The sequence below is a fragment of the Gavia stellata genome, chromosome 12 (genome assembly GCF_030936135.1).
Source record: "Gavia stellata isolate bGavSte3 chromosome 12, bGavSte3.hap2, whole genome shotgun sequence".
NCBI lineage: Eukaryota > Metazoa > Chordata > Aves > Gaviiformes > Gaviidae > Gavia > Gavia stellata.
In genome coordinates this window covers 8933924-8958810 of record NC_082605.1, presented here as the reverse complement: position 1 = coordinate 8958810, position 24887 = coordinate 8933924, and the positions used below count along the sequence as shown (strand labels likewise).

At 63.9% G+C, this 24887-nt stretch overlaps 2 protein-coding genes across 2 annotated transcripts; one reads left to right on the top strand and one right to left on the bottom strand.

Moving 5' to 3' along the window:
• Positions 1-3295: 3295 nt before the first annotated feature.
• GNAI2 (G protein subunit alpha i2) lies at positions 3296-18987 on the top strand. The gene is made up of 9 exons (XM_059823218.1): positions 3296-3413; positions 12565-12607; positions 12788-12929; positions 13312-13472; positions 15960-16088; positions 17313-17442; positions 17681-17834; positions 18208-18415; positions 18574-18987. Exons 1-8 carry the CDS (start codon positions 3296-3298, stop codon positions 18396-18398), a joined length of 1068 nt encoding a protein of 355 aa, XP_059679201.1. The 3' UTR covers positions 18399-18415; positions 18574-18987.
• Positions 18988-20822: 1835 nt separating this feature from the next.
• Positions 20823-24429, bottom strand: GNAT1 (G protein subunit alpha transducin 1). The gene is made up of 8 exons (XM_059823287.1): positions 24324-24429; positions 22629-22671; positions 22199-22340; positions 21969-22126; positions 21747-21875; positions 21524-21653; positions 21263-21416; positions 20823-21013 (listed from the first exon to the last, which is right to left on the bottom strand). Exons 1-8 carry the CDS (start codon positions 24427-24429, stop codon positions 20823-20825), a joined length of 1053 nt encoding a protein of 350 aa, XP_059679270.1.
• Positions 24430-24887: the final 458 nt, after the last annotated feature.

The following is a 24887-nucleotide window of genomic DNA, read 5'->3' as shown; positions in this document are numbered from 1 at the left end:
GCGCAGGTGGGGGGCGCGGGGGGCTGGGGGCAGTGCTCATTGGGGGGCCAGCTCGGGGCTCCGGAGCCACCCCCCTGTCTGCATGCTCAGACACCAGGGTGATGGGCACCCCTGCAACCCAAGCTGGCCCTGCTCGCCTTGCACCCAGGGCCAGCGCTCAGGCCTCCACAGCCCTCTCCCACCCACCCACCCATCCATCCACCCACCCATGCTGCCGGGACGCCCCGTGCCATGCCAAAACCCAGAGAGCGGCTCTCCCATCCCCAGCCTCCCTTCCCAGCACTGGGGGGCAGCCCAGCAGGGTGGGCAGCCCGGGTGGGGGGCTGTCCTGCGGCAAAGTACATAAAAGAGGTATTTTTTTACCGGGGTGGTGGAGGCTGGGATGCTTTTTATAAATACTGTATATAAGAGTAGATCTTTTTTAATGTGTTGTGTTGCTCTGGGTAGCTCTGTATAATGTACATATGTATATGGGACGGAGAGGGGGACCATGACCCGGCGCCAGTGAGGGGCTCAGCGGACCCTCGCCATCGCCCCAGGACTGCCGGCTGCAGCGCAGTCCCGGTGTCCCTGTCCCCAGCCTGGCTGCCCCGTGGCCACCCCTGCGCCCTGCCGGGGGGCGACGCTTTTAAATTATCCGTGGGGGCGATGTCTGTGCTGGCGAGGAGGCCGGCCGGCGAAGCCTCGGGCAGTGAGAATAAAGACGTGAATGTGCGCAGGTCTCGGGCGTCACTGGGGTGGGCGAGGAGCTGGCACGCAGGCTGGCACCTGGCACGCGGCGTCCTGGGACAGCACGGACGTATGGACACGTGTGCACATGGATGCACACATGTACACGGGGACAGCAGGGACATACGGGCATGCAAGCCAAGCACAGGGGCAGTGCACATGGATACACAAACTACAGCAGGATGGCATGGACATATGACACACGTGCACAGGGGCAGTGCACATGGATACACAGGCTACAGCAGGATGGCACGGCCATACGGACATGCGTGCACAGGGGCAGTGCACATGGATACACAGGCTACAGCAGGATGGCACGGACATACGGACATGCGTGCACAGGGGCAGTGCACATGGATACACAAACTACAGCAGGATGGCACAGACATATGACATGCATGCACAGGGGCAGTGCACATGGATGCACGGCGGGACAGCACGAACATACAGACACGTGCCCATGGATGCATAGGCATACATGGGGACAGCACGGACATATGGACATGCATGCATAGGGTCAGTGTGCTCATGTACAGACATACAGCGGGACAGCATGGACATACCGACACACGCGCACAGGGTCAGTGCACACACATGAACAGACGTACAGGGGGACAGCACGGACATGCGACACTCCCACGCACCCACGGGGCCAGACAGAGATGGACACGCGCAGGGGGATGCCCGCTGGGACACAGGCACCGGGGTGCGGGGACAGAAGCGCACCGGCGGGGGGGGCAGCAGGCCCACGGGGACACGGGGACACGCACGCCGGGGGGGCGGGCCTCTGCGGGCGCAAGGGGGCGCTGCGTTCCCACGCACGGATCCGTCCCGCGGGAGACCCGCCGGGGGCCGCCGGCCCGGGGCAGCGGGACCGCCGTGGGAGCGGGACGCCCGGGGGAACGGGGACTCCCGTGGGAGCTGGACCTCGGGGACACAGGACCTCCGGGGAGCGGGACTGCTGTGGGAGTAGGACCCCTGGGGAGCGGGACTCCTGCGGAAGCAGGGCTGGAGGAATTCCGTGCCCGGTGCCAGGGCAGCGGGTGCCCCCAGTGCCCCCCCCCAGCACTCCCGGGGGCAGCCCCCAGCCCCCCAGCCCTCTCCCATGGCACGGCATGGAGTGGGGGTGAGTCCCCCCCGGCCCTCTGTCCCCCCCCCCAGCCCAGGGCCCTCTCTCCCCTGCCCGCGGGCACGGGACTTTACTCCAGCCAGCCCCAGGCCTGGGCGCAGTGCCAGCTCGTTAGCGAAGCCTTATTAGCACCGCGGCCCGCTCCCACGGGAACAGCCCGGCTCCCTCCATGCTAGGCCCACGGGCGCTACCCCACGGACCCCACGGCTGGGCTGCGTGGGAGGATGCTGCACCCCTTCCCCTGGCATGGAGGTTTCTAGAGTGGAGCATCCCTTGGTGCCCCCCCACCCCGCTCGCTGGGTGCCAGCCTGGGGAGTGAGGAGCGGCTGGGGGGCCCAGGCGGGCGGTGAGGCTCTCCCGTGGGACTGGCACAGAGCTGGGGCGGCTTCCTGGGCATGGGCCAGCCCCGCAGGGCGGCTGGCGCAGCTGGGCACCCTCCTTGGGCTGCATGGGGGGTCCAGTTCCCAAGGGAACGACCCTGGGAGCTGGGGAGGGGCAAGCGCTGGGGGTACCCCCTGCCCTGGGCAAGAGCTGCCAGGTGGCCCATCCTGGCCGGTCCCATCCTGCCCCATCCCTTCTCAAGGGCACCCCCAGCCCTGGTACCCGCCGAGGAGCTCCCTCCTCCAGCAACGTGGCACGGGGGTCCCCAAGGGCTGAGCCGCATGGCCGGTGACGGGACAAGCAGGTCCCCAAGATCTGAGCCACCGCCCTGTGACACCGTGTCCCCACAGAAGGTGGCCCTGAGACACGGCGTCCCGCCACACCGCCGGCCCTGGGGCTGCACCCACCTCTCTGCACCCAAAGGACCCCAGGCCTGAAGTCCAGCACCCAGACTCCACATCCCTCCCCACGTCTGTCCCGGGGCACACCGAGGCCCCGCGCCCGCCTGTCCGGGGCACACCGAGGCCCCACGCCCGCCTGTCCGGGGCACACCGTGGCCCCACGCCCGCCTGTCCCGGGCACACCGAGGCCCCACGCCCGCCTGTCCGGGGCACACCGAGGCCCCACGCCCGCCTGCCCCGGGCACACCGTGGCCCCGCGCCCGCCTGTCCCGGGCACACCGTGGCCCCACGCCCGCCTGTCCCGGGCACACCGAGGCCCCACGCCCGCCTGTCCGGGGCACACCGTGGCCCCACGCCCGCCTGTCCGGGGCACACCGAGGCCCCGCGCCCGCCTGTCCGGGGCACACCGTGGCTCACCGCACGCCCGTGCTCTGAGCTGCCGCGTGGGGGCCCGTCCCGCCGGGCGGGGATGAGGCCCCGCCCCTCTGCCCGCGGCGGCCCCGCCCCACCCGCCCCGCCCTTCACCTTGCCCCGCCCCTCGCCCCCGCCCTTCCGTCGCCCCGCCCCGCGGCGGCGCGCAGGGGCGGGGCGGGGCGGGCAGGGCCGGGCAGGGCAGAGCCGCGGCCGCGCGCAGGCAGCCGCCGCCGCCGCCGCCATGGGCTGCACCGTGAGCGCCGAGGACAAGGCGGCCGCCGAGCGCTCCCGCATGATCGACAAGAACCTGCGGGAGGATGGCGAGAAGGCGGCGCGGGAGGTGAAGCTGCTGCTGCTGGGTGAGACCGCCGGGACCCCCCCCCCGGGACACCCCCCGGGCTCCCCGCCCGGCCCTGCCGGAACCGGGCAGCCCCGCCGCCCGCCCCCCCGCCCCGTGCTGCCCCGGAGCGACCCTGGGCAGCAGCCGCGGGGGTGCCGGCCCCGCCCCGTGGATCCCCCGGGGTGGGGTGGGATGCTGGGCCCGGCCCAGGCGTCGGGGTCCGGCCCCCCCCAGTGGGGTGTCGGCTCCATCTCGGGCCTCGGGGATCCCCCCGGGAGTGGGGTCCCTGCCCCGCCCCGCGCTTCCCGTTCCCCCAGGAGTGGGATGCTGGCCCCACCCCCGGCTTTGGGGATCCCCCCAGGAGTGGGGTGTCGGCCCCATCCCAGGGCTCCCCCCCAGGAGTGGGATGCTGGCCCTGCAGCAGGCCTTGGGGGTCCCCTCTGAAGTGGGGTGCCGGCCATACCCCAGGCTTTGGGGATCCCCCCTGGAGTCAGGTGCCAGCCCCACCCCGGGCTTTGGGTATCCTGCCAGGGAGTGGGGTGCCAGCCCCACTCCAGGCTTTGGGGGTCCCCCCAGAATGGGGTCCTGGCCCTACGGCAAGCCTTGGGTGTCCCCTAGGAGCAGGGTGCCAGCCCCACGCCAGGCTGGGGGGTTCCCCCCAGAAGTGGGGTGCCAGCCCTACCCCACTGCGGTACCGTCCCCCCAACCCCATCGGTGTCCAGCCTGGGCACATCCCTTGGGGGTGCACCCCCACCCTCCTGGCTGGGCCCCCCCCAGCAAAGGCCCCGTAAGTCTGGGCACCCCATCCTGCCTGCCTGGGACCCCCGGCTGCCCAGCCGTGTGGGGGGCCTCTCCATGGGCTCCCCACACCACGGCCCCACGCCGGCTGGGCTGGAGGTAACGGAGCCGACCAGCACCCGCTGTCCCCCGCCTTCCCTGGCCGGGGCGCCGGGCTGGGCCTGAGCCCCTCCATCCCGCCTTCGCCCTCCGCTCGCCCTGGGGAGGCAGGGGGGATCGGGCAGCCGGCTCTGCCCCACGCGCTGCCCACAGCAGGCAGGGCCCCACGCAGCCCGCGGGTGCTCTGCCCCACGGATACCCAATTTTCATACCGATAACGGGCCGCTCGCGCTCTTCAAAGCGGCCCGGCGATGCTCCCGTGGGCGTTCACAGACCTGCCCTGCGCCTGCGGGCAAGGCAGCCGCTTGGTTATTTTAATTTATTGGGTTTTTCTTAATAACTCCCAGTTGGGGTTTCTATTCCCTTTCCGCAATTCCCAGGGAGAACCTCGCTCGGGTGTGATGCGGGAGCGCGCGGGGCTCCCACGGCACCGTGGGGCGGCGGGAGCCGGGACGGGCGGAGAAACCCCCGGCTGCTGCCTGGGGAGCGCCGGCAGAAAATGTCTTTGGGCTCGTCGCCGTTGGCAGAGGAAGCCGCCGGCAGCAGGAAGTCACGCCGAAATCCGGCAGCCCTTTATTTGCTCAACCCCTGCCTGCCTTGAGAAATACGTAGTTAACGCCTTGAAACGCTCGTTTAACAGAGCGCTTAGCTTTCTTTGCTTTTATTTTTATTTTATTTTTTCCTTGGCGTGAGCCGTGCCGGCGGCAAGACCCGTCCTAGGTGGGCCAGGCCGGGGTCTGCGTTGTTTGGGGGGGCTCGCTGGTTGTGCAAGCTCGCCAACCCGCTTGTTTCCGGGGCGGGGAGGGCGCCGGCGGAATGAAACCCCACGGGGTTTGCAGGCTGTTGGGGAAACACGTGGTCCCCCCTTTACCGCGAGCTGCTCCTGCGCCAGGCCTTGCTGCTGGCTCGGCTCCTCTCGAACCGCTGCCTGGCGTGAAATAACGGTGCCGGGGGGTGCAGCTGGCCCGGGGAGGGGGTTGGCACCTCCTTTCCGCAGGGCTCCGGGGACTGGCCGGGATGGGCAGCATCACCCCGGCGATGTCGACTGTGGGTGCCTGGGTTGGGGGAGCCCAGCGGGCTGGCACTGAGCATCGCCGAGGGGTGGCGGGGGCTCGCCCGTCGGCTAGGATTGCGGAATGGGCCGGCTGGCCAGCACCCCTCTTCCCGTGTCCTGCTCCGTGACAAAGCAGAGGCAGAAGGCCCCTTCTGCCGGGGCCAGCGTTTACGAGCGGCATTTCTGATCTCAGCTGGTTTCTAAAGCCAAAAATAGAGCAAACCGGCTCTTTTTAAATTTTTTTTTTTTAATGTTTATTTTTTCCCCTCACAGCTGTTCAGGTGTAAATAGCACTGGAGCCTTGGGTCACTACTGCCTCTTTCCGAGCTGAGCTGTGGCTGGAAAATCCTCCTGAGCCGGCAGAGAGCGGCTGGGGAGGTGGGGCCGGCATTCCCCCCGCTGCGGGCTGCTGCTTGTGGCATCCACCCGTCCCCAAGAACCCCTCGAGGTGGGGACGCGGTGCTGGGGTGTTGCTCCTGGTGTCCCCGCTGCCCGCCCTTCCTACGGCTTATTTTTTTCCCTGTGGTCGGAGGAAGCTTTGAGGAGAACTGGGACCTCGCGTGAGCCCGGGTGGGTGTTTTTTGGTGAGCGCCATGGCTCTTGGGCACGCTCAGCAAGGCAGAGCTCTGCAGTCCTCCCTGGGGGCTGCAGCCCTCCTGCGTCCTCCAGAAACGGGGGAAAAATTAGGGAGGGAAAAAACCGAGAAAAATAGCTTCACCCTTTGTGCAGAATCAGCCCGCGGCACAAAGAGGAGATGCCTCTTCCAAGGTTTTTGCTGGCAACTCATGCCATCCTGCAGCCACGGCTTGGAGCTGCCGGTGCAGCCAGGCAGGACACGGTGCGAGTGGAGAGCACCAGTCTCGGTGTGCGGTGGTGGCAGTGGGAGTGGAGGACCGTGCCGGTCACCGGCACCACGGAGGGCTTGGGGCTGACCGGTGAAGCCGCCTCAGCTCGGTACCATGCCCTGTGTGTGGCCATGAGCCCACTTCTGCCTTCCGTCCTCCGAGGTGGGTGAGCCAGAGAGGGATGGACACGCGCCATCCGTGCGGCGGGGCCTGGCAGGACCGCCCCGATGGCACCCAGCACCACAGGCATGGACACAGCACCGCTCCTGCCTGCAGCGCCTGCTGCTGCCTGGAGGTTTTCCTCTGCTGTTTGCCGGCTCTGGCAAATAGGTGGCACGTCGGATGGTTTGAAGCTCTGGTCTCTGATGGGGAGAAGACCCTAACGAAGCAATCCCCCTGCTAACGAAGCAATCCCCCCTCCCTGCCACTGGAAACCAGCAACCTCCCAAGGTTTTGGTGCTGGGAGAGTCTGGGAGCTGCTGCCAGCCCCTGAAGGTCCCCAGCCTTGGAGCATCCACCCCATGCAGTGGTGCTGCCAGCAGCTCCCGGTGCCGCAGTCAGCTCCTCAGCGTCGCCAGGGCTCAAACCGCTGGAGTCACTGGCTCTTTCTGCTGGGCAGCAGTGGAAGTCGGGTCCTGCCCAGCCCACCTCCCTGCCCGCGGGAGCCAGGATGCTCCTGGGCAAAGCAGGATCAGCAGCAGGCAAGCGGTCGCAGCGTTCAAAGCCCCTGATTCCTTATCTTCTTTGGAGGATTAGGAAAGCAAAAGGATTTCTCGGCTGCTCGGGAGGCGTTAGAGGCTGTGAAGGCGCCAGGGGCAGGGAAAGGCGCTGGCAGGTTGATCGTGTTGATCCCCCGGCGATTTTCAGTGCTGGAGGTGCAAACCCCGGGGCAAGGATGCTCCCCTGACACCCCACCCGGGCTGGGTCACACCGGGGTAAGTCACGCAGGCAGCTGCCTGTACAAGATCCTGCCTGGGCGAGCCGGTAGCCGGGGCGAGGGCGGCCAGGGCAGGGCTCGGCAGCTTTATTTTTTTTTTTTCCGGGCTTGCATAAAAATAGAGGAAGGGAGGGACCAGCTGTGACTTTCGGAGGCTGCGTTTCCCCGGTGCTGCCCTGGGCTCATGTGCGAGCGGCCGCGTTTGCTACGTGTTGTCCTGTCTTGGGGTTTTGTTTTTGTCCCTCCTCCTGCCCCAGCCCAGGGTGATGGGAGGGGACCAGCTCCCCACTTTGGTGGGGACACTGGTGGGGCCCCGGTGATGTTTCTGACCAGGGACCAGGAGGTGTTGTGGTGCGGGGGAGCAGGGAGGCGCTTGGTGATGTTAGATCCAGGGGGGGGCCCCACATCCAACCCCCTGGAGCTGGCGGCCGGGCTCGGGATGGGATGGGATGGGATGGGATGGGATGGGATGGGATGGGATGGGATGAAGGAGCCTGGCACCCGAGCCCTGGGACAGGTCACCCTGATGTCCCTGCTGGTGATGTCCCGGGTGCAGGCAGTTGCCCTCTGCTCTGAGATGAGTGTTTAGGCTTTGCCCAGGAGAGGCAGCAGGCTTATATGTATATATTTTATACATATTTTTACATATATGCATTAGAAATATACTTTCTCTATTTAAAAATGTATATATGGCCTTTTTGTTTATATATATTGCTCTTTTGTATGGAGCAATGCATACATTGATTTTTATATGTATTTAAAAGCATATATATATTGCTTTACATATAGATAGATAGATAGCTTTACAGAAGAAGGTCTCCCATGGGCTGAGCCCGCCCAGGGCTGTGGGTGCTGGTGGGTGCCAGGGCCGGGATCACGGTGTGCCTGAGCGCTGCTGCCGTAGCCGGGGCCAGCCTGGCCTCTCCGCAGCCGCTGGGTTTCCTGCTTCAGGCTGGAGCGTGGGTTTCCGGGCCGGAGGCTGGCTGAATCACCGGAGCTGGGGGAGCTGAGTAATCATCCATCCCCGCTGGCGGAAAACCCGGGGCGGGGAGCAGGGTGCTAGCAGCATCCCGGCTGTGCCAGCGGGTCAGCCCCCTCCCCGGCAGGGCGGGATGGAGGGGATGATGGCACCCACGTGCCAGGGCATGGCACTGCTGGGGGCAGCTCTCCGGCACGGGCTGCACCGGAGCCACTCTGGGTGTTTCCAGGGGGGAATGTGGGGAGCATTGTGGCGTCCCTATGCCTGGAGCGGCTGGGGGGGTGCGGTGGGTGATGGTCTTCAGGAATCCCCTTTTCTAGGGCTGAGCCCCAAAATTGATGCTGGTGACCCAAATCTGTCCTGGAGGAGGGGGCAGCTCGCCGCTGGGCTGTGCGGGGGCTCTTCCCCGGTGCCGGCACAGCCGGTGTGGGGGGCAAGGGCATGGAGGTGGCTGGTGGCAGCGGAAGGGAGAGGGACAGCTACAGCTATGGCAGGGGCAGAAGAAGAGCCGCAAAGTTCCAGGATTCCTGGAAAAAAGCAGTACAAGGATAGTTTTGTCCAGCTTGCCAACACCAGCAGCCGTTGTCGGCACCGCGGATGCGTTTGCTGTGCTCCCCCTGGGAAAGCATCCCCAGCCCACCTCCTCCTCCCTTGTGTGCTCTCAACGTCCTTCCTGCTGCCGATTCATTTCTGTTTTATTTATTTTTGTGTGTTTTTGCCGGGCTTAGCTGCATCTCCATCGGCTGCCTTGGACAGGGGTGTCTGCGCCTCCCTGGTGCCCCCCAATTTTTTGGGGTCCTGCCCAGGATGCAGCATCCCACCAGCTGTTGATGCGCAGACTCCTCGTGGGACGTGGCCAGCCCTGCGCCAGAATGGGACGGCCCCTGGGAAAAATGCCCTGTGCCGCTGTGGGGTTTTAAAAAAACACGATTATTTTTACAGCAATTTTCCATCTATTTTGGGTAGGAAGGAAAATGTCGAGGGGAATCTCTTTTTATTATTATTTTTTGAGTCTTTAGGGTAACTCTGTTTTTAACACAAACTTTTGAAAGTCCCGTTTGATGGCTGGGACCCCATAGGTGCCGAGGAGGGTGGGCTCCGCAGCCGTCCCTCTGTCCAGCCGTCCCTCTGTCCAGCCGGGCAGTAAAAACCCTCAGTAAATCCATGCACAAGTAACAGCTGCTGTTTGCCGGGCTGGGAAAACTTGCCGGCACAGCGGCTGGGGACAGGGCTCTGAGTGCTGGGGATGGGGATGGCCCTGGACCCGCCAACGGATTGAATTCCAGCTTCTCCCCTGTAATAAGGAAATTTTTCCAGCTGTGCATTGCTTCCATCCACGCCTGGATATTTGAAGGCATAAAACAGGATGGTGCCGTGCGGCGAGATGGAAAATCCCCTCTCGGTGATGTGGGGTGAGGTCGACCCTGAAACCTGTGACCATCTCCTTAAATATATGGCATTACATATATGCTGGCCAGGAATATATCGCATATATTGCGTTAAATATATGCTGGCCAGAAAGCACCTTAAATCACGGGCTGCAAAATATATGTTGGCTAAATAAATTTTTTGCCGGTGGATTAACGGGGCGTTTTGGAGCCGGGCAGCTGCTTGCTTATTTTAAATTTTTTGAAGATTATTTTTAACAAAAAAAGGGGAAAATCAGCCCGAGAGAGAGCTCTCCTCCTATTTTTGACAGGCACCGCTCTGGGAATGAGCGCTGCCTGGTCCCGGCAGGCAGGAAGGGTGGGCAGGGCTGGAGGAAGCCCAGCCGTGGGGTCAGCCCATGGCGGGGGGCTTCTCTCCGTCCCCCCCTCGATGCCTGGCTGGCGCGGGGGGTCCGACGGACGGCACTGCCTGCCTGGTTTGGGCAGGAGGGTGGAAGCTGGCATCCTGCCCGGGGATTGTTTGAGGGCTGAATGGACGGCAGCCAGGGTTTTCCGGGGATTGGAAACCCTTCCCCTCTGCCATGCTCGCCCAGGGGAGCTGGTAAGGGTCCCCCGGCTCTTGGCTGGGTGGGAATCGCCGGCACTGGGGGTGCTGGGGCACCCATGGGGTCCCAGCAGACGCTGGGGGTGGCGTGGCGGGGGGAAGCGCACAGCTTCCTCCACAATTACCTGGCCCCTTCGTTAGGAAAAGGCTGTGATTTGAAAGGGAAATCGGGGGGACGCACACCTAATTGCTGCTGCCCCGGCTTCCTTCTGGGTGCTGGTGGGGCAACCGGGAGTGTTATTAATTCGGGCCTGAATTTCTGCTCGCTGCAAGCGCGTGGGCTCTTGTGCTGGGCGAGCTCCTGGCGCTGAGCAGATGTGCTGGCTTGAAACTGGGGGGCAATGGCACGGATGCCTTCTGCAGCGGCGGGGAAGGAGCCGGGAGACGCCGGGAAAGTTTGCGAGGGAAATGGCTGTCCTGCCAGGAGCGGGCAGGAGGTGCCGGGGGAGTTGTCCTCTCCCGGACAGGGAGCAAATAGCAGGCAGGGTCAGGCAGAGCAGGAGGCTGGGGGATGACTGTTTGGCACCTTGCCCCAGGGATGCTTGTAGGCAGGGTCCTCTCGTGCTGTGTGCCTCAGTTTCCCTGTCCGGGCACCTATCAGGGAAGGGCGCGGTGAATGCAGCCGGCCGTGGCTGCCGAGCCCAGCGGTATGGGGTGGCATTGCCAGAAATCAGAGATATTTAATGGAAAAAATGAAGGGATATGCTCAGTCCTTCCCCCCCCTGCTCCCAGCTCTGGGCAGGAGTTGCCAGCGCTGACCACGAACGCTGTCCCGGCATGGCCAGGCCGTGCCGGGTGCCGCGTCAGCATCCCAAGGGCGCCGGCGGAGGCTCGGTCAGCAGCGCCGGGGAGGCCCTGCCATGCCAAATGCTCACCTCGGGGCTGAGCAAAGCTGCTCCCCCAGTCCATACAGTGTGGAAACTGTGGAGCAGGGTGGTTGTGGCAGTAAATATAGGGTCAGTATAGCCTCAACATGGCTCCAGCCTCGGGGGGCTCCGTGCCCCGAACGGTGCCCACAGGTGTACGTGCCCATCACCCAGGCTGCGTTTATGCCGGTGGCACGGACAGAAGGCGTTTGCTCCCTGCCGCCGTGTCTCAGCTGGCGTGATGGGCTCTGTTTTTCCCAGTTAATTTTAGCATAATCTCAATTTTTTAAATTTTTTTTTTCCCCTCTCCTCTGTAATCTCTCTTCCCCCTCTGTGGTCGTGCTGGCACAGCCCTGCCGTTGCCTGCTTGGGGGCCCCCCGTAAGGGCAGCTCTGGGGCTGAGAGCAGTGGCAGAGGGACCCCCAAGAGGGGTGGGAGGGGATGTAGGGACAGGCTCGGCTCGGGGTGATCCCCTGGGATTGGCACTTGGAGGCAGGGACCGCTTTGGTCCCTGGCAGAACAGGGCTCGTCCTGCTGGGGGTCCTGGGGCGAGGCAAGCCAGGTGCTTATCCATCTTGGTGGCACTCCCTGCCCAGACAGGGGACAAGGGACACGCGCCATCCCTTTCAGCTTCCCCTTTGAGCTTCCCCTTTCTTGCAGCCAGGGTGACTTCACTCCTTCCCCGCTTCCAGCACACAGAGGGAGGGCTGGGCCAGGAGCTGCACGTTGCCTGCGCGGGGGTGACGTCCCCAAGGGGGACAGGGTGGTGGAGGGGGAGCCTTAGGTGCCCCGGCTGTCCCCTCTGAACCCCTGGCATCCCATGTTCGGATGCTAAAAAAAGTAAACCCACCCCAAAAGCCGTCGGCTTTCCCTGCTGGCAGCCACCTCTGCAGCCTGGCTGGGGCACGGGACCCGGCAGGCTGGGAAGTGCGCGCTATTTAAAAAGCAACCCAGGGGCAGCTGATCCTTCTGGGAGCCGCTCGAGCCGGCTGGGGGAGGCAGCAGCTTCTTCCCAAGTTCCCTGGGGTGCTCAGCTTCGGGTGCCTGGCCCCCTGCCCGTACCTGGTGGCACGAACATCTCCGTGTCCTGGCTGCTGCTGGCTCCAGCTGTGGGCAGATGGTGAGGCTGGTGCTCCATCATCCTCTGGCACAATAGGGATGTGGGATGCGGGATGCAGCAGCTAAGCTCAGGCTCTGCCTGGAGCTGTGATGGCAGGTGATGGGTAGGGCCCTGTCGCATGGGGTCCCTAAGCTCAGACAAAGCCGGGGCTGCCAGTCGTCGTCTTGGCTGCAGCGTGCTGGGACCACAGGGCAAACATCAGTGCGTTGATGCCATTTTCCTGGCCCAGAGCAGGTGTCATTTCTCCCCTCGGGAGCTATTGCAAGGTGCCCCCAGGCTCCCATTTTCCTCCCACTTTCTTGGCTCTGACATTCCCAGTGCCCATCCAAGCATCTGCTCTGGCCCACGCTGGGACCTCTTCTCCAATGGCTGAGGCACCCACTGCCCTCCCTCCCTTGGCTGGGGGGGGCCCAGTAGTGTGGGGGTCCCCGGCTTTGAGCAGCACCTCACTGCTTGTCTCCCCTTCTCGTTTCTCTGCAGGTGCTGGCGAGTCTGGGAAGAGCACCATTGTCAAACAGATGAAGTGAGTGGTCCCCGCACCGTCGCTGCGGCCGACACCACACAGACCTCGGCTGCTGGCTCCGAAACTGGTGGCGGCCGGGGAAAGCTCCCTATCGGTGTTGCCTCAGAGCATGGGTGAGGAACAGCACCCCAGGGTGCCCTGCAAAGGGCTGACCTTGCCTGTATCTCTCCCCTGCCCCAGGATCATCCATGAGGACGGCTACTCGGAGGAGGAGTGCCGGCAGTACAAAGCCGTGGTCTACAGTAACACCATCCAGTCCATCATGGCCATCATCAAGGCAATGGGGAACCTGCAGATTGACTTTGGAGACTCCTCCAGAGCGGTGGGTGCCCTCCTACTCCTGCCGCGCCTGGCAGGGGTGGGGGTTCTTGGGGGGCAAAAGCAGATGAGCCCAAAGCTGGACCAGCATTAAGCGTGGCCCTGCCCAAAGCCCTGCTACTCCCTGGCTGGCTGTGACCTCCTATCTCTGGTGCTGAGGATGGGGGGACCCAAAGCATAACCCATGGGTGGCCTGCGCTGGCACGGCCCCTGATGGGTGCAGGGGTGGGGGTCCTACTGCTTCCCTTGGGTCTCATCCCCATCCACCACTGGAGCTCCTGCCCTGCTATCCAGGTGGGACACGGTGGGCTCCAGTCAGGTCCTTTGGGGCAGAGCGAGCTTCGATAACCCCGTGCCGATGCTCGAGCCCTGGTTTTTCCCCGCAGGATGATGCCCGGCAGCTGTTTGCGCTCTCCTGCACCGCTGAGGAGCAGGGCATCATGCCGGAGGACCTGGCCAACGTGATCCGGAGGCTGTGGGCTGACAATGGGGTCCAGGCTTGTTTTAACCGCTCCCGAGAGTACCAGCTGAACGACTCTGCTGCCTAGTGAGTACCCCTGCTCCTCTCCCCTAGCTCGGCTGGATCCGGTGTCACTTTTACTGAGCAACAGAAAATCCCCCCGGGGGCTGTTGTTCCCCATCTCCAGGCTTGGGGGCTGGTGCTGCCACTTCCCGCCCAGCTCTGGGGCTGAGCCGGAGCAGAACTGGGAAGGCGGATGTTTCGAAAGCTGTTTCCTCCTCTGGCGGGGTGCTGCGTCCCCTGGGAGGGGGACATCAGGGCATCCCCTGCCTGCCACTGCTCTCTGCCCACTGGCCTTCCCGGGGGGGAATGCTCTCCCCTGGCCTCCCTGAGATGGTTCCCCCCATGTGAGCACAGCTGGGGTTCCTGCCCGCCCTTCATGGGCCACGAAGGCAAGAAAAAGCCCCTAAGAAAGAACTGGGGATCCTTATGTCTGAACGGGATGAGTAAGTTGCACAAGAGGCTTTTTTTTTCTTTTTAACTGAGTTCATATGGAAAGATTTGGCATTACACTAGCGTATTAGCCAGCAAGCTAGTGTTTAGGTAGATAAATTGCCGGCATCTGGCTGGGTTTATCCCTGAAGAGATTTAATAAATAAGTTAATCTTCCTAAAGTGGGGTTGCTGGAGAGGGTGGTGCGGCTGAGGCTGTGTTCAGCTTGCACGGTGCCCTCCTGCCCTCTCTGCCCAGACCCCTCGTGGTAAAGCAGGGCTGGGGGGAGCTCATGGTGTGCCGGGAAACCCCTGCCAAGGTTGGCACCCTTGGCACTCACTGCCATCCTGGGAGCTGCTTGCTCCCGCTGTGTGCCAGCCCAGCCATCCCCTCCTGCTCGGCACTGGCAGGTGCCTCTTCTGCACTGAGGTCACTGCGGGGAAGAGTTTGCAGGAAAGCTCCCGGAGAAGCTCCCACCAGCGCTTTCCTCCAGCGCCCGTGGCTTTCAATTCCTTTTGCCCGGCACCCACGCACCCTCCCCAGCCCCTGTCCTGCTCAGCCCCATTGCTCCCCAGCCGGCGTTTCCCCGGCAGTGCCGCGCTGTGCCGTGGGTGCTGGTTTGGAGGCATGGGAGACCCGGCAGGTGCCTGGCAGCTCGCACGCACAGTTCGAGCAAATACATCTGCAAAGTGTCTGCAAATTGAGCATTGCCATAAGCGCATTTATGGAGCGTTTGGCACATTACGGGAGTTAGACAAGTATTAATTAGGATTAATTAATTAGTTGCTCCAGCCTTTCTCCAGCCCCACGGAGGTGCCAGTGCAGTAGTCAATGCCCTGTCCATTCCCGCGGGGATAGTGCTGTGCCCGCTGTGCCGCCAGCACAGGGCACCCCGGGCGTGAGGAGCCCCATGCCGTGCCCAGCACGCAGCTCACCCATGCCCCAGCGCTCTGCAGTAGCCCCCAGCCTCCTCCTCTGCAGCCCCTCGGGGTGCCAGGAGCTCGGGGTCCCGGGGCGGGCGCTTGCCGGCACCCCGGGGCTGGGCGTGAGGTCCGAGTACTGCTGGCGCCGCGCACGGCCCTGCCGCGGTGTTTCCTGTTTTTTTGTCAGCCAGAGGCCGCGTGTGTTTCCGGCTGTTTTCAAGCTGCTCGGCGGTGGCAGCATGCCGGCCCCCCCGCCCTTGCACCCGCCGCAGGGTCCCGGGGCACCCAGCGCTCCAGCTTTGCCCTGGCTTCCCGGGAGCTGGTGAGCGGCTGCGTTGCCATCGGAGCTGGGGATCCCTGTGGCCTCGCGATCTGTAATCTGGCTTTCACCAGATTATGGGGCTGCGAAGGCCTTAAGTAGCGCAAGCCTAATTTGCTTAAAGCAGCCCGTTTATCATAACCCAATTAAAGCAATGTGAGCTGGAGAAATCATAACCCGCCTTGATCCTCCCAGCATCCCTTGGCTGGTCCTGGCAGCTGCTTGGGGACCGAGCCACCATCGCTGCCAGGAGCTGGAGTCTGGCAGGGCCGAGCAGGCAGCAGGGCAGGTGATGCCACACTGGGGGGCTCGGGGTGGGCAGCAGCCCCCTGGCCATGCTGCTCCCCATCCCTTCAGCCGCCCGCCTCCCGCTTCCTCCCAGGACGCTGGCCCTTTGTGGTTTTTTGACTATAAATGGCACAGCGCCATCGATTGTTTCCGCCGGCGCTGCGGCCGGTTGCCATAGCAGTGAATACTTTCCTCTTGCCGTTTCCCCCATGCAAACGGCCGGGCAAACGGGGGGGGGGAGCCCCCCCAGCCCCAGCTGCATCCCCTGCCCGACCCCCGGTGCCAGCACGCTGCCCCCCAAGCCCTCCTTCCCGTGCGTCCCCTTGCCACCCCGGCAGCTGGCCGTCTTGCCCTGCCCTGCCTGTGTCTGGCAGGGCAGGGGGGTGACCCTGGGGTCCACGGTACTGCCCGGCTTGGCACTGCCCACCCCAAATGGACAATGCCAGGACATGGGCAGGGGACCCTGGGATGGTGTGGGGATGCCCTGTGGGATGCAGGGTGGGTTGTGACCCATGGTCCAGCTTCCCCAGTGCCTTTTTGCTCCCTCCCCAGCTACCTGAACGACCTGGAGAGGATAGCCCGGGCCGACTACATCCCCACCCAGCAGGATGTGCTGCGCACCAGAGTGAAGACCACTGGCATCGTAGAGACCCACTTCACCTTCAAGGACCTGCACTTCAAGTATGTCCGATCCTTTCCCTTTTGCCTTTTCCAAGGCAAAAAAAACCCCCCACCCTTCCTCCCTGGGCTGGATCCTGCTTGCACGCTACACACGCCAAGCCCCCCCGGGTTTGCTGCTGGGGCCGAGGAGCTGCTCATGGTGGGAGCTGCTGCCTCAGAGAGAGCGGAAACTGCCGAAATAGCTGGAGCAGCCTCAAAAACGCCTTGCAGGGCTTGGCCTGGGGGCGGATCCAGCCTCTGGTGAGGAGAGGAAGGCGGAAGGCGTCTCCGGGTGCTGTGACGCCACTTCTGCCGAGGGAAGGGCACTGGGCAGGAGCCACGGGTCCTGGGGTCAGGCACCAGTGCGGCTGCCCACTGGCACCCCGGGGTTGCTTTCCACCAAAAACCTGCGGGAAATAGGGCTCCGGTTTCCTAGGCAAAAAGCTGGCATTGCATGCATCCCGGGGGTATTCAGTCACTTGGCAACGGTGCTGCTGGCAGAAAGGTCTGCTGGGGTCCTCCCCGAGTGTGGGGGGCTCGCAGGGACCCCTCTGCCACCCCGGTGGGATGGTGGTGCTCGGTTGTGGGTCACCAGGGCCGTGCTTTGGAGGTGGCAGTGCGGCAGAGAGAATGGTCTGGGGGGATCCAGCGTGTCCCGGTGGGGGCACAGCGGTGTGGAAGCCTCCCTGCCAGCCGGGCGGTTGGCGGTGGACATTGCGCTGCTGCTGCTGGGATATTCTCCGTGGAGGCAGGGCATCCTCTGCTGCCCACAGCGGGAGAGGCGTGTGGTGCGCCGGGATCATCCCCTGAGTCCTTGAGCTGCCCACGATCTCACTGAGCCCGCAGCGGCTCAGCTGAGCACCACGGCTCCCCTTGGTCCAAGGTCTCTGGCAAAATGCCACAGCGCCCGCTCTGGAGTGGGTCTCCGAGAGCACCTCCTGGAGCCCAGCTCTGGGGAGCGTTGCACTGGCACCCCTGGGAAAGGCAGTCTGATCCTGCCCCGGCTCACAGCAGGGATTTGCTCTGGCTGGGAAATGAGCCCGGGCACCGCCCTGTCCCTGGGATGGGCAGCGGTGCTGGGGCAGATTCACGGCACTGGCAAAATCCCTGGGCCAGAGGCACCGTGCTCTGCCCGCCCCAGTGCTGCTCCTGCTCCGGGCAGCTGGAGAAAATGAGACAGGGTATGGGGCAAGGGTGGTGGGGCCGAGAGTTGCCACCCATCACCATGCCGCCTCCCTGACACAGGATGTTTGACGTGGGCGGCCAGCGCTCAGAGCGGAAGAAGTGGATCCACTGCTTCGAGGGGGTGACGGCCATCATTTTCTGCGTGGCCCTGAGCGCCTACGACCTGGTGCTGGCTGAAGACGAGGAGATGGTGAGTCGGGGGGGATGGAGCCGGCACCATGAGCTGTCCCCTCCTTGGGGGGCTGGGGTAGCACCCCCTTCTCTGGTGGCCACCAGCGCCCTGGCTAGCGTGGCCCAAGCCTTGCAGGGCCCGCAGCACTCCCTGCCTGGGCAGGCAGGAGCAGTGGGAGGGTGGCAGGTTGGGCAGCAGTGGGGCAGGCGCTGCCTGGGCGTCCCTGCCTGGCTCAGGCTGCTGTCTCCCCTCCCAGAACCGGATGCACGAGAGCATGAAGCTGTTCGACAGCATCTGCAACAACAAGTGGTTCACGGACACGTCCATCATCCTCTTCCTCAACAAGAAGGACCTCTTCGAGGAGAAGATCGTGCACAGCCCCCTGACCATCTGCTTCCCTGAGTACACAGGTACCACTGGGTCCCTCAGTGCCCCCCCAGCCCCCCTGGCAGGAGGAGCAGGCAGTGCCTTGCCCGGGCAGCGTAGCAGGAGATGTTTGAGATGGAGATGTTGATCTCCTGTGCCCAGGAAGCGGCATGTGGGGTGCAGTGGTGTTTGAGGTGCCTCAGGGGATGGGGGAAGATGCAGGGAGGCAAGGAGCAGCATCCCTGGAGGGGTTTAGCTGAGGTGTACTGTGCCTGGGGAGCATCAGTTCGGCATCAGGGTGGTGGCTGCAGTGGCGTGGGGAGCCGAGCCGAGCCCAAACCCTTTTGGTGCCAGTGGCAGTGGGGCGCTGGTGTCCCCAGGCGGCCGCGGGGCAGCCCAGCGTCTCCTCCTCCCCAGGGGCCAACAAGTATGACGAGGCAGCCGGCTACATCCAGAGCAAGTTTGAGGACCTGAACAAGCGGAAGGACACCAAGGAGATCTACACCCACTTCACCTGCGCCACCGACACCAAAAATGTGCAGTTCGTCTTTGATGCCGTCACTGATGTCATCATCAAAAACAACCTGAAGGACTGCGGGCTCTTCTGAGGGCCGGCGCTGCCCAGGTGGGTGGTGGTCCTGGTGGTGGCCCCCCAAATGGGGTGGTCACGGAGCACCCTCCAGGGTGCTCCTGCCTGCCGTCCCCGCTGTGGCACGGGGTGGCAAGGGGTGCCCATGCCCCCTGTCCCCAGATCCCACCTGCTCACCACCCACTCTCTCCTAGGACCCCCAGCCGCGCCGGCGAAGGAAGGACCACGCCATGTCCCTCCCCAGCTTTTCTTCGGATTCATCCCTCCACCCCATAAAGAGACTTTTTTGGTGCCAGTGCGGTGGCAGGGCCCATGTCCCCTCCCTCTGCCCCCACTCACCCCCCGCCATCCCCCTCCTCCTTGCCCGTGTCACCCTTTCTGCCTTCGTGGGGAAAATGAGGTTTTAATCTTGGTTTTTTAACCCCTGAACCCCTCCAGCCCCACCCCGTTCATTCACTCCCAAGCCCCGGCGCTCTCACTGTTTACATTGCAAGTGTTGCTGGCTCGGGAGGGACGCGGGGGTCCCCTCGGGGATGCCCACCCGGCCGAAAACACGACCGACAACATTCCTTTTAGTAAACCAGAAAAAAAAAAAAAAGAAAAAAAAACCATACCAAAACCGTGCAAAAAAAAAAAAACCACACCACACCGGCTGGGGTGAGGTTGCTTTTTAAAGAAACCTTTTTACCAAACTATTTAAAAGCGTCGAGCGCTACGTGGTGGCGGTGTCCTCCATGGCCAGCCCACCCCCCCAACCGTGTGCCTTTGGGGGGGGTCCGCGCCCCACCCCACCCTGCTGCCCCCCCGCCCGGAGGGATGGGCAGCCCCTGGTGGGCAGCGGCTGTGCAGGAGGGTGGGCAGGGGGTGCTGCCCACTGCCTGTATCCCCCCCTTATTTCTAAGCCTAGTTTTGTAGGGCTAGCTGTTGCGTTGGGCGAGGAGAGCCCGCTGGACAGAGCGGCCCCTGCTGTCCCCCCCCCCCCAGCCCGGGGGGGCCCCCTCAGCCGGTGCCCGCGGCCTCGCTTTTCCCACGGGATGTTTTACCGAATTGTTCACATGGTTTGAAATAATAAAATGTAGAAAGGAAAAAAAAAAAAGAGGAAAAAATATATATACTGCCCCCTCCCCCCCCCCGACCCAGGGGTGGGTGTGGGTGCTTCACTTCTGCAGGAGGGTGGGGGGGGTCCCCGGGCGTGGGAAAGGGACATGGGGTGTGCTGGCATCACCCCGGGGGCTCAGCAGCATCTCCTGGGTGTGGGGGGTGAGGGCAGCAGTGGGACCCTCGGGGTGCTGCTGTGGGGGGCCATGACCACCCCCTGGCCCTGCAGCAGGGGGATGATGGCACCCAGGGCTTCCTGGCACCCCAATACCACTCAGTGCTTGGGGACACCCAGGGCCACCCACTGACCTGTGGTCCCAAGGGAGATCTAGCACCCCTTGGACCCAGCAGCCCACAGAGTTCCCCAGCTCCAGGGGGCACCCATGAACACCCAGCACCCTGCAGCACCTAAGGGACTCCCAGCAGCCTCCCGCTCCAAGGGATTCCTGGAGGCCCCCAGCACCCCCCAGCTCCAAGGGGCACCCAGGAACCTGCAGCACACAAGGGACCCCCTGGGACCCCCCCAGCACCCCCCCAACTCCAAAGGGTGCCCAGGACTCCTCAGCTCCAAGGGGTACCAGGGACCCCCAACACCCTGTAGGACCCCAAGGGACTCACAGCACCAAGGGGCACCCAAAGACCCCCAGCCTCCTCAGTGCCAAGGGTCATCTGGGGACCCCCCAGCAGCCCTCAGCTCCAAGGGGCACTCAGAGACCCTCAACACTCTGCAGTGCCCAAGGGACCCCCAGCACCACCAAATTCCAAGGTTACCAGGGACCCCCAGTACCCCTCAGCTCCAAAGGATGCCCAGGGTCCCTGAGCACCCAAGGGACCCCCAGTACCCCCCAGCTCCAAGGGTACATAGGAACCCTCAGGGGCCAAGGGACACCTCCACCCCCACACCCTCCAGCTCCAAGGGGTACCCAGGGACCCCCAGCACCCTCCAGATCCAAGGGGTACCCAGGGACCCTCAGCACCCAAGGGACTCCCAGTACCCTCCAGCTCCAAGGGGTACCCAGAGACCCCAGCACCTCCCAGCTTGAAGGGTACCAGGGACCCTCAGCACCCTGCAGCACCCAAGGGCCTCCAGCATCCAGGGTCACCCAGGGACCCCCAGAACTCAGCGGGACTGGGTGCCCCACAGCAGTAGCCAGTGGGAGGGCTGGTGGGGAGTGGAAGCGGAGACGTGCCCCCCACCCAGGGGTGGCTCCAGGGCTGAACGGGTCAGATCCCAGGGGTTCAGGGCAAGTGGAGATGGTTGCGGAGGTGGGGTAGGGGCAGTGGTGGGGCTGGGCCCCAGGGGAGGGGGAGGCCCGGGCTGGGGAGGGGGTGCTGGGGCTGGGGCTCAGAAGAGCCCGCAGTCCTTGAGGTTCTCCTTGATGATGATGTCGGTGACGGCGTCAAAGACGAACTTGACATTCTCGGTATCGGTGGCGCAGGTCATGTGGGAGTAGATCTCTTTCACATCCCGCCGCATGTTCAGCTCCAGGAACTGCAGCTTGATGTAGTTGCCCGCGTCCTCGTACGTGTTGGGACCTGGTGGCATGGCAGTGAGTGGGATCCCCTCCTGGGCTGGTATATCCCACCCCATGGGTGCTGGCCACCAGCGCTCCCCCGGGTGGGCAAACCTTGCTTGGTCCATGAGCAATGCTAGTGCAGCATCGCTTGCATGGGGTGCTGAGGACACCTGGTGGGTGGCTGCTGCGGGGTGCTGGCACCCAACCCTTCACCGCCACCCCACCACCACCCGCCTGCAGCCGGTGGGCGAGCCACTGCCACCCTCACCATCGTAGTCGGGGAAGCAGATGCTGAGATGGGCTTTCTTGATCTTCTCCAGGAAGACATCCTTCTTGTTGAGGAAGAGGACGATAGAGGTGGTAGCGAAGTAGCGGTGGTTGCAGATGCTGTTGAAGAGGTGCAGGCTCTCGTGCATGCGGTTCTAAGAGGGACACAGCCCTGTCAGCCCCATGGAGACCCCCCCCCCATCATGATGGTGATGAGGGTGGGGTGTGTTGTGTGGTCATGTGCCCTGGGAGCCTTCCTCACCACTTCATCATCCTCCACCAGGACCATGTCGTAGGCGCTGAGGGCTGCGATGAAGATGATGCAGGTCACACCCTCGAAGCAGTGGATCCACTTCTTCCGCTCTGAGCGCTGGCCGCCCACATCGAACATCCTGGGCAGGACGGGGCGGGAGTCAGCACCTCCCCACCCCCTGCCCACCCGCTGGCACCAGCACTTGCTGGGGGTTCGGTCCCCACCCCCCCACCTGAAGTTGAGGTCTTTGAAGGAGAACTGGGTCTCGATGATGCCAGTGGTCTTGACACGGGAGCGCAGCACATCCTGCTCTGTGGGTACGTAGCCAGGGGTCACCAGGCGCTCCAGGTCCGATAGGTAGCTGGCCGGGCACGCAGTGGGCATGAGACATGGGTTGGCACCCCCAGACCCCCTTCTCTGACCAGTGCCCCCACCCACCCCCCCGAAAACATACTAGCCCGCCGAGTCGTTGAGCTGGTACTCAGAGGCACGGTCGAAGCAGGCTTGGATGCCCGCATCCTTCCAGAGCCGCCCGATGATGTCTGACATCTCCTTGGGCATGGTGCCCTCCTCGATGGTGTCCGAGAGGTGCAGCAGCTTGCGGGCATCGTCCTACGAGGGAGAGGGGCTCAGCGGGGCCGGGGGCTGGGGGTACCCCCCTGCCCAGCGTGGAGTGCTCCTCACCTGGCGAGCCAAGTCCCCGTACTGGATGTTGAGGGTGGTCATGGCCCGCACGATGGCCAGCATGGACTGGAGCGTGTTGCTGTAGATGATGGCGATGAACTCCAGGCATTCCTCCAGCGAGTAACCATCCTGGTGGATGATCCTGGCCAGGGAGGGGGGGGGCACGGGGCTGAGCTGGGTGCTGCGGGGTGGGGTGGGCACCCGTGGGTGCAGCATGGGGCTGAGATATGGGGTGAGGGCACCCATGATTGTGGTGCTGGGCTGAGCTGGGCGCCGTGGGGCTGACCCAGGCACTAAGGGATGGGTGCACGCCATGGCTGTGGCATGGGGCAGAGCCAGGAATGGTGGGACAGGGGCACCCCATGGCTGCAGCGTGGGGCAGGCATGTGGCACGGTGGGGCACAGCCAAGTGTCACCTCCTGGCACTTACTTCATCTGCTTAACGATGGTGCTCTTCCCCGACTCCCCTGCTCCTGTGGGGACAAAGCACATGTCACGGCAGTGCCTGTGCCATGGGCACCCTTGTCTGCACCCCACATTGGCCCCCTGGGACCGCCGGTGCCTGGCACAGCCAGGGGACACTGGTGGCCATGCCAGGTCTGTGGCGCAGGGCAGGGGGATTACAGCCTGGTGCCAGCATGCATTAAGGTTGGGCTGAGCTGCTGTGGCTAATGGGATCTGTGGTGGCTCAGCTGGGGATGTACTTGGGGACCCAGGGGAGGTGTAGGGGACACGGTGGCATGGCAGCCCCACCACCCACCACCTGATGCCCCAAGCCTGTGGCAGTGCAGCAGGATGTGCCCTGGGCTGGGCTGCGAGGACAGCAATGGCACCCATGTCCACCATGTCCAGGGCACCCCAGTCTTCAGGCACCACTGGGGCAGCTGGGAAGGGCTGGGACAGACCTGCAGTCCTGGGGGGCTGCAGGGACAGGCCCCAGGGCTGGGCAGAGGCACGGGTGGCATGGGCTGCACAGGGGTGACTGAGGGTGCCCAGGAGGATGGGGTGGCAGGGGGCTGCCAGGGTGGGGTGTCATAGGTGGTATTGGTGAAGGCTCTTGAGATAGGTTGGTTGGGTTTGGGGTGGGGCCTGGGTGTGGGGGGGATGGTGGGGTGAGCTGTTGGATGGGCTGGTTGGGTTTGGGGGTACCTGGAAGATGGGGTCTCTTAGGGTGAGCTGTTGAGAAGGGTTGTTGGGTTAGGGGTGCCTAGCAGGTGATGGGGGGCTGTTGGGTAAGCTGTTGAGATGAGCTGGTTTGGGAGAACCTCGAAATGGGGGGCTGTTGGCTGGACTGTTACTGTTGGACTGGGCTGGTTGGGTTCGGGGGGGGGGCAGGGAAATTTTGGGTGGGCTGGCTGGGTTTGGGGGTACCTGGAAGATGGGGTCTCTTAGGGTGAGCTGTTGGGAAGGGTTGTTGGGTTAGGGGTGCCTAGCAGGCGGTGGGGGGCTGTTGGGTAAGCTGTTGAGATGAGCCGGTTGGGGGAAACCTTGGAATGGGGGGCTGTTGGCTGGACTGTTGGGCTGGGCTGGTTGGGTTTAGTGGGGGGTCAGGGAAATTTTGGGTGGGCTCTTGGGGAGGGTTCATTGGTTTTAGGGGTGCCTGGGAGTAGGAGGCTGTTGGGGGCACTCTTGGGGTGGGCTGGTTGGCTTTTGGGGTGCTGGAGGCATGAGGGAAACATTGGATGGGCTCTTGAGGTGGGCAGGCTGGGTTTAGGGCTGCCTGGGAATGGGTGTGCAATTGGGGTAGACTGGTTGGTTTTAGGGGTGTGGCTGGGGGCCAGGGGAATGTTGGGTGGACTGATAGAGTTTGGGGGGGGCTGTGGGGGTGGGCTGGTTGGTTTTAGGGGTGCTGGGGGAGTCAGGAAAATGGGTGGACTGTTGGGGTGGACTGCTTGGGTTTAGGGGGGGTGTCTGGGGGGTGTCAGAGGAACATTGGGTGGGCTGTTGGGGTGGGCTGGTTGGGTTGAGGGGTGCCGGGAGGTGTCAGAGGAACATTGGGTGGGCTGTTGGGGTGGGCTGGTTGCGTTGAGGGGTGCTGGGAGGTGTCAGAGGAACATTGGGTGGGCTGTTGGAGTGAGATGCTCAAGGGATGGGTATCTCCCCCAGGGTGTTGTCCCCCCCATACCCAGCAGCAGCAGCTTGACGGTCCTGGCGTCCTTCTCAGCATCCTCCTTGAGCTTCTTCTCCAGCTCGCGGGAGTGCTTCTCCTCAGCGCTGGCCCCGGCGCCCATCCTCAGCCCCACAGCCCTGCGGCTCACCCCGCTCCTTGGAGGTCAGCACGAGGATGGGCAACGAGCTCCAGCCCCCCGCCACCTCCAGCGCTTGACTCCCTGCGCCCGCCGCTGCCTGCTCCACTGCCGCCACCACCACCCAATGTGGGCCAAGGACGGGGCCAAGGTCCTGGGGGGCCGCCCGGTGGGGTGCTGCGCTCAGCACCCGTGGCTTAAGCTGGGCCCCCCCTGCCCTCCCCTGATAAACCCCCTTAAATCTGCAGTGGGCTGAGCTCAGCAATCCTGCGGCTTCTGGCGTCAGCGCTTCTGCTGGGGGGGGGGGGGGGCCAAGGCCAGCCAGCCCCCCTGTGTTGCCCCTGCCCTGGGGCTGGGGACAGCGACCTGGCTACCCCCGGGGATGTGGGACCCCCACCCAGCTCTGCCTCTGCTGTGGACCCCGGGGCAGACTGGAGCTGGGG

Coding starts and splice junctions, on each gene's coding strand:
- GNAT1 (XM_059823287.1), bottom strand. CDS start 24,429: ATGGGCGCCGGGGCCAGCGCTGAGGAGAAGCACTCCCGCGAGCTGGAG. Junction 22,127..22,198: donor ACGGGGACTTGGCTCGCCAG/GTGAGGAGCACT, acceptor TCTCCCTCGTAG/GACGATGCCCGCAAGCTGCT. Junction 21,014..21,262: donor CTGCTTCCCCGACTACGATG/GTGAGGGTGGCA, acceptor CCATGCCACCAG/GTCCCAACACGTACGAGGAC.
- GNAI2 (XM_059823218.1), top strand. CDS start 3,296: ATGGGCTGCACCGTGAGCGCCGAGGACAAGGCGGCCGCCGAGCGCTCC. Junction 12,930..13,311: donor TTGGAGACTCCTCCAGAGCG/GTGGGTGCCCTC, acceptor TTTTCCCCGCAG/GATGATGCCCGGCAGCTGTT. Junction 17,443..17,680: donor TGGCTGAAGACGAGGAGATG/GTGAGTCGGGGG, acceptor CTCCCCTCCCAG/AACCGGATGCACGAGAGCAT.